This window comes from Larus michahellis, chromosome 2 (genome assembly GCF_964199755.1).
Source record: "Larus michahellis chromosome 2, bLarMic1.1, whole genome shotgun sequence".
NCBI lineage: Eukaryota > Metazoa > Chordata > Aves > Charadriiformes > Laridae > Larus > Larus michahellis.
In genome coordinates this window covers 147805457-147826121 of record NC_133897.1, presented here as the reverse complement: position 1 = coordinate 147826121, position 20665 = coordinate 147805457, and the positions used below count along the sequence as shown (strand labels likewise).

At 35.1% G+C, this 20665-nt stretch overlaps 1 protein-coding gene across 50 annotated transcripts in view; it reads right to left on the bottom strand.

Moving 5' to 3' along the window:
- Positions 1-20665, bottom strand: part of RIMS2 (regulating synaptic membrane exocytosis 2) — a 503494-nt gene that overhangs the window by 136167 nt on the left and 346662 nt on the right. For 24 of the 50 annotated variants that reach the window (XM_074577608.1, XM_074577599.1, XM_074577598.1 and 21 more), the window contains 5 exons: positions 17478-17543; positions 15451-15513; positions 6808-6987; positions 5563-5672; positions 4694-4726 (listed from right to left, as the gene is read on the bottom strand). In XM_074577608.1, coding sequence (XP_074433709.1) covers positions 4694-4726; positions 5563-5672; positions 6808-6987; positions 15451-15513; positions 17478-17543 — 452 coding nt within the window. The remainder of the gene's footprint in view (positions 1-4693; positions 4727-5562; positions 5673-6807; positions 6988-15450; positions 15514-17477; positions 17544-20665) is intronic. The other 26 variants (XM_074577624.1, XM_074577614.1, XM_074577603.1 and 23 more) reach the window with 5 other exon arrangements.

The following is a 20665-nucleotide window of genomic DNA, read 5'->3' as shown; positions in this document are numbered from 1 at the left end:
ACTCATTTTTCTTTATGCCCTTCAGATCTAGATGGTAAGACCTTCAACTGGCATATAGAAAGAGCTGTTTAATTCCTCTTTTTTGCCAATCCAAGAGAAAATTATGAACCATTACTTCCCTTGAACGGTTGGAACCTTTCAATTAAGCACCCTAAGCGCTGTGTTATAGGTAACATTTGCAAATAAAATACTTTAGCGTTCTTCAATGTCTCAGGACTCTGTCACCTCTCAGGAAAGTGAACTAAGCATCCACATGTAAAACCCAAAGGAATATTTTTGCAAATTCCTTGTTGACATCAAAAACCCAAGGAAGATTCATGCGTTATCCTAAGGCAGCCTTGTTACTGATGTTAACTAAGCTATTCTCTTTACTCTCCTGTCAAGCACACATAATGCAAGTTACTCCATGCAAGCGCGAAGGTGACTAACATCATAGAGTCAGTAGCACAGAAATACCCACACAGACTGCTGTGTTTGACTAAGTCATCAAGTTCCTGGCCAAGCTGAAGGTAGTCCAAGTTCCTATCCTATATTATATATACGCGATCAAACACCTTTTACAAAACAAACTACCTATATGCTATATATTTTTTAAAACCTGTGAAATCAGCTGACAGAGTGATAGAATTATAACCGGTGTGAATCCAGTTTCTCTGCAATTGCATTATAATAATCTTTGTCTCCCAACAAACTACGATAGGCCACTGGAAAACACACAATAAAGTGTCTTGCAAAATTATGTCTCATTTACAAGAGAAATTTTGTTCCAAATGAGACAAAATCCCTTAAAATACACAGCATGTCCTTCTGTCTGCCAGTAGTATCTGTGTTTTCCTAACCATCAGAGCGTCTCAGTAACTTGCACTCCACACTGCATTAGTTGCAACAACAATACAATTGACAGTATGGATCTTTTCTTTTTAAAGACTTGAAATTGTATCTGAAAGATAAAAAAATGGAGTTATAACTGATAGCTATCCCTGATTAAACCTAATCAACTACCCCTGTTAATTCCATTCACAGATAATTTCATTCTGCAATAAGATCACCCATACCAGAAGTTGAGGGGACAGTTAATCAGCATTAATGTCAGCTTTAGCAGCCTCTGAGATAACTTTCCCAAGACACAAGATTATTATGAGATCATGTAATTAAAGACTGTACCACAGAGCATAAACAGAAGGGCAAATCCTCAGTGAGCTCTACTATTTGCTGAATTTCTGAGCACTTCATTTTTATACTCAAAGGTATTATTACATTTCTTTTTCCTGACATAATTTTCTAGTTTTTTTGGTTGGGTGGATGATTTTTTTTTTTTTTTGTAGGAATAAAGAAAAAGAGGGCTATGTTTATTTTTAAGAGGAAAAGGAAAAATCTATATTAGGAAAAAATGATCTCTCTCTGATTAGTAATTAACAACAAATTGAAAGGGCTAATACTGAACACTTTCAAGAGCACTTTATGGTGTTCCATTTTAATTAGCAGCAAGCAGTCACTGAGTTCATCCTTCTATCAAGGTGAGTAAGAACAAAGAAATACACTGTATCCACATATAAATGAAAAAAAAATTGTTAACTCTTAAGAACTATAAATATTCCAGTGTTTACTTATTGTCTGTAGAACATTTACAAGTACGAAACCATTTCACTGCTAAAAACAAGTTCAATTTAATACTATTGTTTTTCTACTAATGTTCATGAGAAACTAGGCATCTCTATCCTAGAATAATTTAAAAATACACAAGTAAAAGTTCAGATAAAAAAAAAAAGTCTTCTGGCATTTCAGTAGTTAAAATGTGGTAAAACCTTAAGTGGTCTCAGACTTCTTTTAGAACTATTTTCCTGCCATCTAACATGAAAATATACTAAACTAACAAAGTCTAAAGCAAAATCCAAGCTGCCTAGATGCTTATGATATGTTCTGCCTAGATAAGATAATGGCATGCATTTCAGAGATACCCAGTCTTTCTTTTGAGCAGGTAAATCTGATACTGGCAGCAACACACCTGTGGGAAGCTAAGCAATTAGACAAAATGTCATGACCATAAAAGATTGTACATGGAACGCAGCTAATGATATTTGCATGTTCTCCCACTGAGCGTGTGAGACACTGAGAAAAAGATACGTAGGTCAGTACACCACTGTTAGGTATGGTCCTTCAAAGCTATTCACAGATAGATTTCTTAAAAGCAAACTTCTCTGGCAATTTCAGAATTTTGAAATAAATTATTCCGGGGAAATCTAGATCTCCTGGAGCCAAAACCTGCAACCACATAACACAGTTCACTGAACTAAATCCACCACAAATCAATGTCTCCTAATTCTGATCCCAATCTGGAAAACAGCTACCCAGAGGTTTGTTTTTTTTCCTGTAGATTCTTTCCATTCCAGTTCTAGTCACGTTGCCGTAAGTACACCACATTCCACACTATACTGAGTGCTGCACTATAACAAAACATCTTCCCAAGTGCAAATTACTCCCTTATTTCTACTTGGGTCCCTGCATCTCTACTACTAGGTATGTAGTTTCAACCCTGTAACAAATCAAGTTTATTCAAAAGTATACAGACTAAATGACGTTACTCTAGGAGTCACTAAGATAGAAGTTTTTTACAAAACTGAGATGACTTCAAATTCTTTTTTGTCTACAATGTATCTTTTACTAACTCCTTTCTTCAGTACGATTTTAACTTAATCTGGTCAACAATAAAATCCTTGATTTCAAAATACAGAAATTTTAACCTTCACGGCATGTTCCCATACAATATAAAACCCCTTCTCTCATTTAAGTCAAGTATATGCTTCTATAAGAAGAGAAAGGACTAACCTGTGACAATGACATTTTCTGGTATGGCCATACAGCCTTCCCAACAACAGGCAACTGTTTTGATTATCACCAGGGCATATAATAATACATAAAAACCTACTCTAATTTCTATAAAGTTTTCAGGTTTACTTGCTGCTCTATTTGTTAAATAATAACATAACCCCTTCTACTCTAGTGAGCGTTTTCAATTCTAATGAATTTCAGTTTTTCTCACCGGTGGTTCATTTGCTTAAAGTAACTTTTTGTAAAATTCAATTCTCCACACTAAAAAACAGCTATTAATCATAATTATGTTCTGTCACTGATAGAAGTTAGGTAATCTGCTGTTCTTGTAGAGTGTTACTCCTTTTAAAGAAAATGATTATTCCCCTTAAAGAAAAGGATTAGAAAATACTAGGGAAGGATACAGAAAGCCTCAAAAGTAGAACCATACTGTTATTAGAAGATGACCTCTTAATTCATGACAGAAAATTATATACAATGCTGTGCGAAAGTTGTAGCTATGGATTATGTTTTTAACTACAGTGTTTACCACCTTTATATGTGTAAATTCAACATGAAGTGTGTTTAGGTACTGTATCTTGGGTCGCTGATGATGCTTTGATTGTATATTAAAACTCTAATATCTGTGGATTTGACAATTTTCCATAACCCAGATTTTCCAAAAGGCTACTTTAGACGGAGGTACAGGAAAATATTACTCAGTCTTCAAGTAAAACCAAATCGAGTTCCTCAAGTCCCAGCAGTACTTACCAGAGCAAACAATTCTAGCATTCCTATAAAAAATAATTATTTTATTGTATTTAATATATTTCTCTCTATAGAACCTACGATGTAAATAAGACTGCCACCCTCTCTAATCAAACGCAGTAAAATACGCAGTACTTCACAATTGCTGCCCTAAAGAGCTCACAGTCTAAATAGATATACTAAGCAAAGAGCAGGGAAGAATGGTAAAACATGAAAGCGTATACAGCAATGACAGCAAACATCATGTGGTTAGATGTGATTATTTCCTGGCATATCTAGACTCGATTTTATATAAGCATTTCACAACACATAAGACGACAAGAAAATGAATATACCAGGGTGATGATCTGAGAAAACAGAGTTCTCATTTCATGAAGTTTCGCTTCCAAAATGGAAATAAACATCGTAAACATTGTAAATACTAAATTAAAAAGCCTGATGAGACAAATACAGTAATACTACATATAGACCCTCAGTAGTATAACCAAGGACTGCAATTGATATCTTGTGGCTTGCTATTAAGGAAATTAAATGGTTTTAATGGTATAAAATGTAAGGGGATTTAATTTTAAGCAAAAGAATTGTCACTTTTTGAAAGACTATCTTGATTCAATTAATTTTTGCTCCTATATTATTTGAAAATTACTTAGTAATACCTAGTACTTGTATAACATTATAACATATTTGAAATAAAAACATTGCTCTGATTAAATGCATGGCTAACATTAAACATGTCAAATAGCCTCAAAGGCTTAAACTTAAATATGTGCCTGAAGTGCTAATCCTGAAAAGGTACACACCTATGTAGGTTAACTGAAACACTTTTATTTGCTGCAGTCTAAACCCTTGGTATTTAAAAACGGGTACGTGTCTACGTACTTTTCTAATGATGATCGTATTTAGATAGTATTATTTATATTGTCTTTTTTTCACATAGAACCTTGTATAATTTATGAGCCACAGGCCTGAATATAAAAAAGACTAAATAATTATGACAATAATTCTGACTATGTCTGTGCAATCAAGTAACATCAATTGCAGTTGGGTTTATTTTTCCCTATAGTAGCCTCTCAAAAAGGTTTTTAGGTGAAAAACAAACCCTCCTTTATGTACAGACCTTCATAAGATTCTATCTCCTTGTCTCCATTGTCTAGGGAAAGTAACAAAAACAAAACAAACAAACAAAAAAAAAGGGAACCAAAGCACACGGATTAAAAACAACAGAAGTTTTATAAAAGATACAATATACATGTCAAGAAGGATTAAAAAAAAGTAGTGTATATGGCCATTTAGACTGATTTTGCACAGCACATCTAGTTACCAGAAGTGGAAGGGTGAAAATGTATTTGCTATCAAAAATGTGTTTATATACCTCTGTTTCTAAACATTTTGGAAAATGTCTCTGTTGACCAGTGCTTTTATAAGACATTAAAGATAAGAGCAATTACAGTACCAGTAAAATATGAATCATTAAATATCTTGCTGACCTTTCCTATTGTAATGATTATTACCTCTCTTCTTGCTCTTCCTGTTTCAAGATGCAGAGGTTTTCTATTAGCAATCTGTAACACACTCCATGTGAACTCACAAGTGATCAGCTATTCTCCTAACTCCCACAAGAGCCAGAGTTTTATCACTAAACGACATACAAAAGATCATTTCCTGTGCCTGTTGAAGTCAATGACAAAACACCTATTGAGTTCAAAAGGAACAGGATCACGCTAATAGTTAGTCCATCTTGGTTCGTGTGTATTGCACTGTTGATGGCTATTGTACTGCTGGTGATTCATTTCAGTCAAGAGTATTGTAGACATTAAAAGATAATAGAAGAAAATACAGCACAAAATACAATACTACTATCAGATCCTAATTTTGTACACAAAAACGCAAGAGATTTCAACTGTAGTGCCAAAAGAAAAATAAGAAATAAAATTGACCTTCTCGAGCAATTTTGCAAAGTCATTAAGGAGAAAACCACACACTTACTTCTCTCCAACGTCCCCTTTGGTGGCAGCTGCGGCAACTGCCTGCCCCTTCGCCCTACTACTGGAGTACTTGATGGACTTGTCTGAACAGATCCAGTTCGAGGATGTGACCTATGAGACACATATCAAAACAAACCAGAGCCATTAAATGACAAATTCATCCTTAAATACCATCAAGAACTGATAACATGACTAAGTAGGCTTTAGATCACTTGGGAGGCTTGAAGTCCTGTAGTGAAATTATTATCTCTTTTCAGAAAAAAGACCTGATTAAAAAGAGAAATCTCTCTGTGAGAAAGAAGAAAAGCAAGCCAAACTAAGGCTGAACATCCATAAGATGCTTGTTTGCAGAGTCAAGCCAGAAAATGTATTGTGTGTATATTCATGTGCATATGGATATAATACCCACAGACACATGAATTCATTCACAGGTCAAATTCAACGATCTTTACCCAGCTTGTATTTGGTTGAATCACCATTGAGTGGCAATGACATTACAGGGATTTGTCTAAACAAATTAATAAACTGAGAAAAGACACTGGTGTTTGACTCTAACTCTCATTGGGGATTTGATGTTACTAACTAGCTTTCCAAAAACCAAAAAATGTATTCTGCAGATCTAAAATAAGGAGAGGCTTTACTGAACATCAACTAGACCAAAATGTACTCATCTTTTTTATTGTATTTTTTTTATTTAAGCTAAAAGTAATGTGTAGAAATCTTCAAAATGTCAATCAGTAAAGTATAGCACTCAAACAGGAACAATACAGACTATGGCACAGTAAAATGTAGTCAGAGAAAATGGTGGTTAAAATGGTGATTTATAGACAAAGTTAGTACAGTCCATTAAAAGAAACTTTTTTTTTTAAAAAAAAATAGTTTCATTTGGTGTTGTTATGATGGTTGTTCCATAAGCGATGTCTGATGAACACAAACAATTTCTCATTCTGTAAGAGAAGAATATGGTAAGTATGAGGTGCTTTATGTGGGAAACCATCCAGGATTCCTGATAAATGAGAAATCACAAACAAATGTAGTTAAATACTGTTAGCAAACAATTTGCAATGGCAGCCACACCATTATATCCAGAGTAGAATATAAATAGTGTGTTGGCACTGAAAGGGTTAGTATCTATTGCTACGAGTGATCAGCTAAGGATGAGGCGATACCAATTAGCTACTGGGAAAATAAAATGGTGAGCTGGTGGGGCAGAAGGGGATTAGTCTGATTGATTTGTCTGTTTCACCTCGGTAAGGCAGGTGAAGGAGGGGCAGATCTTCCAGTCATTAATGAAGGCATCGACCTGATGAGGTTTGAGTCAGGACGCTCTGTGGATCGGGAGCGGGAGCTGGTCCGCTCTAGCATAGGACGTTGCTCTGTTGATCTGGATCTTTGATATGGCTGTCTATCTGCTGCTTCACAATTCCTGTAATGTTAGTCAAAAAGCAGCTCAGTTGACCTTTGACTTTTCTACTAATGATAAAATATGCTGCATGATATTGGTTTGGAGCAAAGCATTTTGTTATGTACATTTTTTGGGGGAGGGAGGTAGATTTTCTGAGTTCAGTTCTTGATAACATACAGGTTTTTCATAAATGTATGATTTGGCTTGCTCCATATTCTTGATAAATGGGCTGAAATGTTTCCAATGTCTCAGTAATGACTATCCATGCAATAGTCTGTTTCCTGACAACTTATGGGTAAAAATATTGTTATTTTGTTAATTAATGCATCAACCTTGGTGGAAAAGAATAGCTGGCATAATATTGTCACTAAAGCTAAGGACTCATTTAATTATGCAGTTTAATTGAGCATTTTTACTCACAACGAGTTTTTTACAGACCGCGTTATCTTTAGAGGTAGTACTCTTGTTTGTAGGAAAGCCCACATTCCAGATGTTCTAATTACCATGTAGCACTGTTAACTATTATCGGACTCAGGATGTCTGCCAAAATATAGGCTAGGCTATAGTGATGGATTCATACGCGGTGCTCGGACTGTAGTCAGATGAAAATCTACAACATCATTAGTACTTGCAGAGGTTCCACCAACTAGAAAATGTTTGGTTTGTAATAAAAAAAAAAATAAATCTTCTAACCCACAGCCTGAAGAACTGTGCCAAAATAGCAATGGAAAAAGTTAACATTAGAGATCAACAGGGAGAAAGCAGATTGAGTAAAAGAGAATTTCTTGATCAAGCAGTCTGGTCTTCTACTATCTTAGGCAATTAATTATGCCGTTACTTTCAGAAACTAATCAACCCCCACCTTTTTTTCCACAATGGAATTGGTTTGCTTGCAAGAAGTAATATTTGCTAGCAATATCCTAAAATACATAAAATCAAGGTAATTTTAAAAGTAAAATCCATACCCTGATGGAGTTACTTATTAAATTCACACTCCTCCCAGCTCTCCTTGAGCAACTGAACAGCTACAGAATATAAATGGGGAACATGTACCCTTCAGGACTTTTCCTTGAGCGAAGTCATGCATTTTACAATGAAGTCAGTTAATACAAAGAGTGACTGGATGGTGATTAAGTGTAACAAGAAGCTGAATTTTAACTAGTATCAAAAAAGAGAGAGCCATACCATAGCCTCGTTATGAAGAGTCTTATGTTATTAACAGCATTTTGTTTCTAAAAGACCATATTTAGACAGAGTATAGTTTTCTCTAGGGTGGCCAACTTTGCTGAATGGATTGATAAAAGATTCATTAAAAGTAATGTCCTTTCAGGCCATCCTTGAGGTAATTACTGGAGACCCATAGAGCACAGGAAGGAATTGCCACAGACAGGTTCAGAATAATACCGTTCACCATGAACCTACATCTATAAGCTCCTAACAAGCAAACACGGCACAGTGAAACACAAAATGGTAATTACAAGCTAAGGCACTAAAGATTGGAGGAAAAGTACAATGAGCCTGGCACAAAACCACAACAAAATTACCTCACTTCTTCTATCAGTTCTGTTTCTGAATGGGAAGCTTCATCAGCAAAAACATCCACTGTCTCGCTTCTTTTACATCGTGGATAGACAAAGAAACACAACCTTAGCTTTGATATGAATGTTGCTTAGTTTAGGTAACTGTTTCAGAGAGGTTTCAGTGCTATGGAAGGTGAGAAAGGTGTCAGCCATCTACATGGTGGTTAAAAAAATTACCATGGGAATAAATTCTTAAACTATGGGAATAAATTCTAAAAAAAAAAAAATAATAAAAAAAATTCCTAAACTCAGCCAAATTACAAAACAGAGTACAACCACAGTCCAGACAACCCACCCCTACTTTAGGTACCCATATGTTTAAGAAAATTAGTGAGCCCACAGAGACTTTCTTCTTTGCGTCTGTCACACACAGAGAGCCAGAACAACCCTTCTCCTGCCAGCGACTGGGGGCTGCTGGAGCACAAAGCAGCAGGGACTGGGCACTATCGTTCTGTTTTCTATTTCTCTCTCCTTCCAACAGCAAGTAGGACATACAGAGAAACAGGTGAGTATCAACCACGTGATTCTCATAACACTTCATGAGAAGTTAAGCCTCTTTCACTTATTACTCCCAAGGCCTCATTCTCTTTAAGCTGTTGTATCAAAAGTATTTTTTAGGATGTTAGGGATCTGACCCGTTGCCTGTATTAGAAGGCAGAAAGGGATTTTTGCCGTTAGGACCAATGTTAATGGCTTCATGGCAGGTTTTGAATTCTGTAGAGCATCATGGAGCCAATACAGCTTAACCACTATGCTAACAGACAAAGGCCTTAGAAATTTAATATTCGATAGTTAATTTATTCAGTTTGCCACAATCTGCAGCTGGCATTTACTTCAGGTGGAAGAACAACCAGGAGTTCCCAGAATTGAAGGATTACATGGATTTTGGCAGTGAACCTCCTGCTTCTAGATGAAGCTTTGGCACCACTGTTGTTCTGTAGGCCAAAGGATTTGAAGACTAAGGTGAATCCCAATGTGAAACCGAGTTGTTACACTCAAGTTACAGGCTACATGCCGCAAAACTCTCCATACCCACAGCAGCAAATGGAGGGCTATATAAGCATACTGACAGTCTCCCCCTTGACATCTTCACTGTGTGGTTTTAGATCATACACATTAAAAGAGCAATTCAACAGACTGTTTTACTGTCTGGAGTGAAACAGGCATGTTCTTTGTCCTCACATATTTTTTTGTCCTTTGAACAGTAAACACATGTGTGGTATGGTCCAGTCTTCAGAAATGAACTGTCCCTTTTATAGAAAAAATATCACTCCAATAACCCACTTGGACAGTGAAGCTCCTCCCCCATCACAGTAAGCAACTATGCATTAATATCATAATCCAGCCATAAGTGTGGAGGGGGAGTTTTTGAAACACCTCAGTGAATTAAAAACAGAAATGCATAATGTTTCAGATATTTGTGAGGGCTTATGCTCCCAAGTTATCTAGATGAAAGTTTCCTCTTTTCTCATTATAATTCACAACATGGGAATTACTGATTTTTAGAGGGAAACACAACAGTCTAAGTTAAAGTGTTCAACATCCATATAATATTTTAATGTATGCTAGAGCTGTTTATCTTTGCTAATGGATTTTTCATTATGAAAAATACAGTTAATGAAATGTCAAATAGTGACCTCCTCCATTTAATATTGCCTATCACAGCGTCCTTCTACCTTCGCTAAGGAAAACATGCATGGTGGGTGGCCTATTCCTCTGTCAAAGTCTACAAGACTCTTGAGCATAACTCTTCCCTACGCTGACGAAAGAGTAAAGCCGTTTTTTGCTTCTTAACCGCGCACACCTATCACCCTGAAACTGCTTGAGCTCTCTGCGAGCCACCAGGCAGAAAGCTCTGTGAGTATTCACAATCTAATTTTATATTCCAAACCCATCAAAAATGAGAATTAAAATCCCATACTATTTAGGTACCACTGTAAATTCTAGTAACTACAATATCTACCCAAAGGTGCTACAACATTTTTTTTTAACTACTGATTTATCTGCATTGTTCTATATTAATATTCTGGAAATTTCAAAAGCTAACTCTTTTCTCAATGCAGAAAATAACCGTTTCTAATTTTTAATTTTTCAGATTTGTTACTTTTCTTAACAAATACAAAGGAGAATTTTCAACAAATGAATACATTCATTGATCTAAACTTGTGTATAGAGAAATCCTTATAAAAGATGAATATTTTTCAACAGTAAGCAATCGTTAACAGCTTACAACAGAAATAAAGCTTATTTTTTCCCCAAAAATAACCGAAAGCAGTTTATTTGAAAGCCCATGTTAAATTCTTTTACTCTGTGCAAGACTAAAGAAACAAGCTATGAGATCAGGCCAATCACAATTTTAGTACTAGGTTGTGGTAACAAAAAACTGAAGAAATAAAAATAGAATTGCTGTAGGATTACAGTACACTACCACTCAGCTCCTAGTGCATCTTTTTCATCTAGAAACACTGGTCACAGAACAAGAAAAATACAGTGATACATTTTCTAATCATCATAATTTCAAACTCCAGCTAATATACAATGGTAATACCTGTCAGTGTCTGTGGATGGCTGCTGGATTTCAATCCTTGGACATGTTATTCTTCTACTAGCTATAGGAACTTTGCTGTTTAGTCACAGACACAAGATCCTCTGTTAGCATAACACAGACAAGCATGTCTACAGACAACTGAGATTTCTAGTAACAAGGAAACTTTAATTTGAGTCCTAAGTATTGTAATGGAAAATGGGAAAATGGGAAGGAGCAGTACACGGCCAAATATCTACATAAACTGGTGACCGGATATCTCATCAAATCACTCATTTATACCTATAAACAAAGTTAATATGAAATTATGCGCTGCTATAGTTTTTAAAAGCCAGGAACATAATGCTTTTAAGTAATCTTGCAAATTAACAAAAACAGGAAGCAAAGCGAGATATTTTTGCTGCAGGAATACTCTATCATGCTTTACGTAATATACATATCTCTATACACATACACGCACACACTCATACGACCTACTGACACGCACATTACACTGTGGTGTATGTGATAACTACAGGTATATCTACACGACAGTCACAGGCGTGACTAAACTATAACATGCCAGTATCTGAACTACTTTTCTACTAGCTACTCCAGCTAAGCAGACAAAGCCGAGAACTCAGCTGCGATCCCAGGCACGTTGCGCTCCGCGTTGCTATGCGCAGACTGCTACAGCTACAGGAACTCAGTCGCTTACAGCTCGCTTAGGTATCTGTACATGGCATCGCAGCCACTTTGGCGATTCTGGTCTAGACATAGCTAATCATGCTAACACATGACAGCATGGTACCATTATATAAATGCTTAAAGAAAGTATAGCTATATCTATGTTGATTTACTCTCCAAATGTGTTTCATCATCAATAGATTGTAACATGGTTTAATTGCTGAGGAATAGCAAAGCCCTGCTTTCTGTATGGAGTTAGACCAGATAGTTTTCTCAAGGTTCTTTCCAACTCAAATTAGTTTCTGATTCTGTGGATGCAGTCAGAGGTTTATGCTAGCTATTACAATCAAATATCAATAAAACCAGTAAGTAGTATCAATCCTGGAACAATTAAGACTGAAATGATGTGCTGAAATATTTCATATCCTCTTTATCTATAAAATCAGATTCAATTAATTTCGTGTATTTTGCAGGAATAGAAAAGCAACTTGTACATTTGAAGGGAAAATAGTAAAAAAATGTAAGCAATTTTTTCTTCCTAGAAAATGTCAACATTAAACAAAAAGAAGTGGTGAACACTTGAGAAAGAGGCTTTTTAACTTCCCATTAACACTATTTGTAACTGCATTCAAATGAAAGCAAACGCAAATGAGCTAATAATAAGACTAATTTCACTTAACTAGTTTAAGAATTAGTTTCCAGTATTTTACTCAAAGGTAATTTCTCAAAAAATGAACCTTGCAGGCTACTATTTCCTTAAACAGAGGTGAACCAATGAATGCAAGAAATATATCTGTTGCCTTATGTCTTAGCAATTTATTTAGTTTGCCCTAAATTTATCATATTAACATTTATTCATATTTTTATTCTGTGCCTACAATATAATATGTTTGGAGGTATTCTTTCACTACTAATTTAAAACTCTGAGAGAATTAGGCAGTTTTTTGCTGTGATGTAATATGTTAAGTGTTTGTTACAGTGTTGTTTCTGGTACTTGTAACATGCATTTTCATTTATATAGACAGTTGTGTTTTATAGTACCTTGTATTTTGCCAACTACTTACAACTTTCAGCAGCTTTAACATAGACCCTCAATTGACACATATTAAAAAAAACCACGCTGCAGGAAGATAAATCTCTAGCTTCATGAGATGACTCACTGAAGATCATGATAGAACTGATTAGCATTCAAAAATTGGGAACTTAAAACTCTCAAAGAAGAGAGCCGAAATCCTCCCAGCTCCAGCTCAATTTTATACCTGAATTTACTGCTACAACTCTCTTCAGATAATAATCTAAATTTTAATAAAAATATTAGCAATAGTCCAAAGTATAAGCGTTTCAGCTTTACATTATAAATTTATTACACCGTTTTTCCCATTTCAGAATAACGTGTTTCACCCACTCAACTTGAATGTTGCATCATAACGTATGAGCAATGACAGGAACATTCAAGGGTTCTAATGAACATGCATTTCATGACTGAAGAGTAAGTGGTATGTAAGACAATGCATAGAGAAGCTGGAGAGAGAAGCAACGAGAGAGAAGCATTTCCTAGTACAACTTGAATGTTCAAATGCAGTTCATCAGAGCACTTAGACTATGAGATTAATCAAGTGAATTAGTCGTAGGTTTAACATTAAGTGTGTACCTAAAGATGCCCTTGCGCAGTGCAGGACTAAATGCAAAATTTGAAAAGTACCTAGCTCTTGGTGGGTTTTGTGGGTTTTTTCCTCAGATCTTAAATCCAACTTTATTTCCACATGGTATGCTGTATTTAGTTGGCCTCTTTTTTTCCAGTAACATTTTAAAAGACCAATAACATGGCAGACATTTAGTTAGTAAAATACCATAATCAAGGCTTAATACTGCAAATACATCTTTATCTGTCTTCTTAACTTTTGGCGCAACAGACCTGTCATTCTGACCTCACTGAAGTCAGCAAGAGTTCTGTCACTTGATGAGTCCTGGATTTCAACCAGATCATTCCAAGATAAGCAGTTATGTAAGACTTTATTATTTTTTAAGCTCTTTAATTAAGAATGTGCAAAATAGCATACTGTTTCTGCTAAAGACATTCTGTAAATCCACTGTTCTTAACAGAATCTGATCCATTTCAGTACTCTTCCTTCTGTTAAAGTATGTTCTATGCCTTATGGTCTACTTAAAAGTCATATTAGTTCACAACAAATGTTCTCATCTTTTATTTCTTTTCCCACAGCTTTCTGGAGCTAAATTTAAATGGGGACAGAAAGTACTAACAAATAAGTCTCTTTTTCAAGTTACAAATTGGGTTTTTTCCCCTGATATTTACCTACTGTAGCATCTATACAGCACTAAAACTAAGACAAGTGAAGTAAACCAGAACGATTTAATGTGAGTAACAAAAGCAAATACAAAAGCTTTGTTTACACTGAGTACTTTCCAGCCTACTTCCAATGCTGTCCATTTTCAGTATGCTTGTGCACTTTCCCAGGAAGAACTAATAAGCATGGCCCTTGCAGTAAACACAAATTAACTGTATACTTCAAACACTTAAAAATGAAGAGCCAGCAAACAGTGGCACTCTGGTTCAAAAAGCTAGGGAAGAAATATGGCCTCAAGTAACTCTGTGGCTGCACTAATGTTGCGCCAAAAGACCCTTACAAACCTCTCCTCTCTAGAGAAGAGAGAATCTTCCATTAAAATATTGAAGGATTAATTCTGGGGTTTTACCAGAATTTTTTAGTTTCAAGTTGACAAAGTCACTTATGTTCTCCTTCAGTCTCTGAATTCATTAAACAGAATTCCTGTTTTAGTCAACATATACAGGACAAAAACAAATGACAATTTTATTTAAATAGCCTTAGGACTGCACAGGAACTGTGACTAAACCCTTTTATATACACACACACGCACATACACTAATCCCTTTCAATATATAGTATCATTTTGTATGGTTTGTTATATTCAACTGAGTATAGTCTGACAGACTTCCAGGGATCTGGTTTTAGCGCATAACTATTTCTCCAGAGAGATATACTGACTTGTATCACGACAAAAGAACAAACAGAAACATAAAATTCAAAGTATGGCCAGTAATTAATTTACTAATAAGTAATTAATTCAATATTCATTCACAAAGGAAGTAAGTAAAAATAAAGAAAAACATTGCAAGAACAAGAAAATGCGGGAGAAGCAGTACAGTCAAAGAACTAATAGCAAGGAAAACCTGTGCACTCCCTTGATCAGGAGCCAGCTGCAGTTGGGAAGAACTGAAGATTGTAAAGTATCCAGCACTTTGCATGGGTTATGCATTAATCGCACAGGAAGACAGGTAAAACAGAACTGAGATTATTTCTAAAACTAAAAAGTATTAGGTCTCCAAGACACGTTCCCCAGCACTGTGGATGTGGGCAGGTATTATCAGTCAAAAAGCCCTTTTTCATTAAAGTGGCCCTGAACAGTGAGAGCATGTTTTAAAAATAGTTCAAACATAATTAATATTCTTTTTCTATTTATAACTGAATAAAATAGCTTCATCTTGGAGAAAAGAGTAGCACATAAATGTGCCTTAGTTCTGAGTCAAGAAAGAAAGACATCAAGAAAAATACACGTATTAGGAATAACTCTGGGACAATTATAAATGAATTCTTATCATAAAGATTAGAAATACATTTTAGCTATATCTGTAACACTACACTCTTTACTTACCCGTAATTTTCAGCTGAACCATTGACTACATGATCTGCCCATGAACTTGCACCATTGTACCACCTTTACAACGCAGTTAAAATAAAGAAGTGTTATAAAGAAACATATGTATTATTAATAACACTCTAATTCATATGACGTGACCACTTCTCAACAAAATGGGAAGCTTTTCAAATGTTTCCAAATAATTTTGTACATTCCCTACTTTCTCTTAAAACTGTATCTTTTTTAATTAAAAACCAGGCAAATGGTGTTTATTTTTTCCTTATGTAATTCTTAATACATTTCACCTTTATTCTTTTCAGTCGTTTAGCCATGAATTTCAGTTTCATAAAGACTAACGGATCCTCTATCTTTTCTTACACAAAAGTCTTCACATTTTCAACAGTTATTGAGTTTGTGGAATAATTAAAAAATAATTATGGCAATATAACATTAACAAAAATAACATTCTATATAGCAATAGTTTAAAATACTGCTTTTAACTTCAAATACCTAACTTTTTAAAAATTATTTTTCTATTTGCTAGGGTGGTTAGGGTTTTTTATAGTTTTTTAAAAAGCAGAAGAAAACTCACTTCACTCAGATCAAACAATGAAAACTAATGAAATCTGCAAATATTTTTTGCATGACTCTATTTTTTTCCAAACTTCTCAGACTTCAGAATCTGAGGTTTTATGATATGTTTACAAACTAAATGACCCCATACCTTCTGATCACTATGTTGAGGAAAGACGGTATGGAGTGCAGTATATGCTAATGTCACTCAGCTGCTCTTGCTTCTTCTATATAAATTGGACAGTATGGGGGATGGCATTTTTTTTGCATGGGTTGTAGCCAGATCAATGACTGGATGAAAGTTACTTTAGTTTAATCTAATTTGGTTTTAAATTAGATTTAGATTTAGTTCAATCTAAATTAGAATACAGATGGAGAATGACAGGTATATATTTACACTCTCCGTGATTGTCCATATCCTTAAAACTGAAGCCAGTCTCTTCAGTTAGCCAGTATTTTAGGCAAGATTCTTCTGTAAAAGTACTTTATTATAGACACCATAAATATATAAGCATGGCTTTAAAATTGCGGTGTGCTTTAGTTTTTTGTTAAATATGACTGTACTTATACATAGCAATGAAATAAAAACAAAAATTCATGCTATTAGTTAGAAAGCAATCCCTGCTTTACCTGCTCCCTTGCTGTAGATAAAAATCATATACCGACTAAAAAATAAACAGAGAAATATAAAAAGTCTAATTGTGCAAAGGGAGAGGAACATCAACTTGTTTCTTTCTTCAGATTTCCTTCTTTTTGGACTTTGCCTAGCTCTTTAAACATGAAATGCTGCTGTCAAATAACTATTTCCAAAGATACTCTAAAAGTTTTCAGATTATGTGTCAGATTAGAGTTATACACGATACAGTAGTATATCACACTATCACACTATACACTGCATATAGTGTGATACACTATATGCATATCAAAATTTAGGAAGAACAATAGTACTTTTGGTCCCAGCACAGCAAGCACCCAAAATCAATTTGAAGCACTTAGTTAGTGATTTTTAAGTCAATATAGGTTGTAACATGTCAAAAGCTGAGGACCTTCTTCAGTGACTCAGGATATTAAAGAATGAAATTGGCGATTCTAAATTGTCCTATAATCACTCCTAGTGACTGAAAAGGTTACCCATTAGAAATACACTGCAGATAAGTGGGGGGGAAAAATGTCAGCTGTACCTAGCTCCTCTGTACTGTTCGGTTTTCCTCCCACATCTAATGAATAAAATTTTTTTCAAGTTAAGAATTATGCTTAAAAAAATTCTAAAGTCAAGTTAATGGAGAGCTAAAAGAAAATGAGGTACTTAAAACTATGGAGATTAGTTGTTCTGTATGTAGAGAAATACTGCATAAAGTGCACTGTAAATTCAAATACCATTAGTCTAGGCCAATTAAAAACTTTAGACCACACTTCAGAAAAAACGTATTACTCAACTTTATCTATTTTTATTATATAAATTAAAATACCTTTCAGGAGTATAGGTTGTGTCGTCATAATATGAATTAGGCACTCTTCTCTCCTGCCTAGTCCTCCTGAATATGGAATAAACAGCACAGAAATTTCAGGAATTTTAAAGGGTGCTTCTTTCATGATGTTATCTCTCACTGAATTATTAAGATAGTGATGAATATAGAGCACTTCTGTCTACAGTTCAGCAGTATATTCTGAACATATATTTTCATATATATGTCATCTTAAACTTCTACATTCAAATTATATTCAGAAATAATTAAGAACATATTAAGTTAAGTACACTTTATTTACTGATACACACATATTTCATAGGAGTGAAAAGTTACATCAATAGGAAAACGGTACTTGAGCAACTGAGAAATTTCACCAAAAATAGGATATGGATGTTGGAAAATTTCTGCCTGGTAAAATGAAAGCCATAAAACAAAATGGAAGCGAAAGTTGTTTCCTTAAGTGAAGCAACAGAAATTCCGCCTGAAATAAACCTCACATCCTGCACAAAAAGTGCACAAACGAGCTTTTATTGCCTTCCAAACACTAACCTCACAGGCTAAGTGAAAAAAAATGAAAATAGCACATAGCGTGGTGGTCTCAGTGACTAAGTTGAGCTCTGAGATGGGTAAGTTGAGAAAGAATTTCATACAGTGAGGTTTTCAGCAGATTTTTATTTGGGATGAGCTACCAATATCTTCATTTTAAAAACAATTGGGATAAAAATCTTGAGAACGTTGATCTGTCATTAAGACCATGTCAGCCAGTTTAAAACAGGTGACTGTCAAATTATGAACTAGCCTATATAACTCTATAGGACTGTGAATTGTGGGATATAAATAAAAGCGTAAGTAAAGCTCTACATGTCCAGCCATGAAGTCTTATCTATGTTCAGTCCGAGTTGCTGCAGCAGTGGGAACTGAGACCAGCTAGTGCTACCCTGCTGGCTGTCACATTAAAGAGTCAAGGAAAACTGTAATGGGGTACTGATGTTCTTGGGAAAGCACCGGGTCCAAAGGGCCCTTGAAGTCACTGAAGCTGCACATGTGCCTATTGTCTATTTTAGGCAAATGCTGGAGTACCTTGTCAATGCCGCCTCCATTTCTTTTGGGAGGGAAACAATTGCACTTCAAAAGGGGGGAACTACCACAAAGACAAAATGATGAGTGCCGTAGCCTAAGAAGGAACTCAGAAATTAAGGGTTTTCATAATCTAAACGTGTCCTAGAACTAATGAACTGAAGACTATAAAATCTGATAATCAGTAACTGAAACAAACTTCAGCAGAGAAAAGATGAAAGAGAACCAAGTAGTCTCTCTGTGGGGAAAAAAAAAGAAAAAACTGCTAGAAGAGACCACAAGAGTTAATGGTGGCTGCGAATGACTACAAGATAAGCAATGAAAGGAGACGTGGATAACAAAGAAGGCAAGTAATTTTGACTGATATATCTGTACGACATATTTGCTTGCAGGACACCCACTGGTGGATTCACAGTGACAAGACACAAAACTCTCTGTCCCAGATGAGAGACTCAGCCCTGAATGCTGGACTGTGCAGAACAATGTTTGCTATTTTGATGAATAGTGGAAACCGGAAAGTTACTTCACACGCTTAATAAAGTGAAAGACAAGAAGAGAGGTAGTTGCTTGATATCAACATGACATTGATTAAGCAGATGGAACTAAGAAGACAAGACTAATACCTTGACCTACAAAAACAATGTAATTTAAGGTAAGCATTAAACTGGGAAAAAGTGTAAAGATAAAGGAGGAAACAGTTTGAAAAGTAATTTTTCATATATTTCCAAAAAATAAAATAAGGAAGAGGAAATGACTTTTCAATGGATAAGGAGGAACTGGATAAAGATTATGCTTATTGCTCCTTAAATACCTAGAGAACTGCTTGTCAGAATATGGAAATGCAAAAAGGATGAAAAACTAGGAAAAATGATAGTTGCTATGAGGTACTCAGAGCCATTCATATCTAGTAAGATGACTCAGGTAGCTTGAACGATGATGTTACCCACAGGCAGTCTGGATTCAAGAGCACTGAGAATCCAGGATCAGTTCCTAGGCCCAAGGAAATTCAAGATACTGCTTTAAGAGTGAGCTAGAGATATCCCACTTCATGTCAGATTTTCCTTTCTGACCCCAGGAGGAATTACCGTTAATTGCCTTCTCTTCAATAAAGCCTTGGAAAAGATTTACTCCATCTCACTGTTTAAATCCCAGCTTTTTCATCTTTCTGCAGTACTATCTACTTTTGCCCTTTATTTTCATTGATTTTACTTTATTTTTGAGAAATTAATTTCTATAAAACAGAAATGAAGATTTGCAAGTCAAGATCCTCAACTAAGACAATTTGATAACAGCTCCAGCTTTCAGCAGTATCTGAACAGTCACAGACACAGTTGGCAATCTGAAACAGGTTCAGATAAACAAATGCAAATGTCAGTATATAACTAAGGCAAAAAGGAGTATATAAAAATTAACTATTGAAACAGCGTAAGTATGAGCATATTTCATCACATAGTTTTAGAAACCAAACCAAAATTCCCTCCTCTCCTTATTAAAGTTTCTACAGGCAGACTGAACTATTTACACACTTTCTTTGTATTAGGTTTAATATAAACCAGTATCATTTCAAAACAAATGTTTAACTGAGTTCTAAAGGTTATAATGTCTATTATACTATAGCTTTGTAGAATTTTTAAAACGCGATATTTCTTTGGAAGGAGTACTTTTATGATACTATAAAAGTTTCAGATTCTATTTTGTTTCTGCATCCAGAAGTATTTTTACACTTACTAAAAACATGGTTATATATGATCTGAACACAGAGCAAACTTTAATGAACTTCTCAGAGGAACTCACATCCAGAGGGCGGCCATGAAGTTACTATATCTAGGGTTCTTTAGTTCTTGCTGTGGAAATTTTTACATGGCCCCTTTTGTAAAGCAATAGCCATATCAACCATTATATCTGCTATTTGAGATCTGAAGCCACCACTTCCTTTTTATTGGCTCAGTTTCTCAGATTTACATCCTTATTTCTGTTCACATGCAGCCACGTAGACTATCCTGTTTTGCAATATTTTCTGAAAATATCATAATCACAGTAGTACACCAGCATGTTGTATTATATCTCTTAAAAGCCACTGTATTTCAAGTATAATTATTTCATAGAAATTA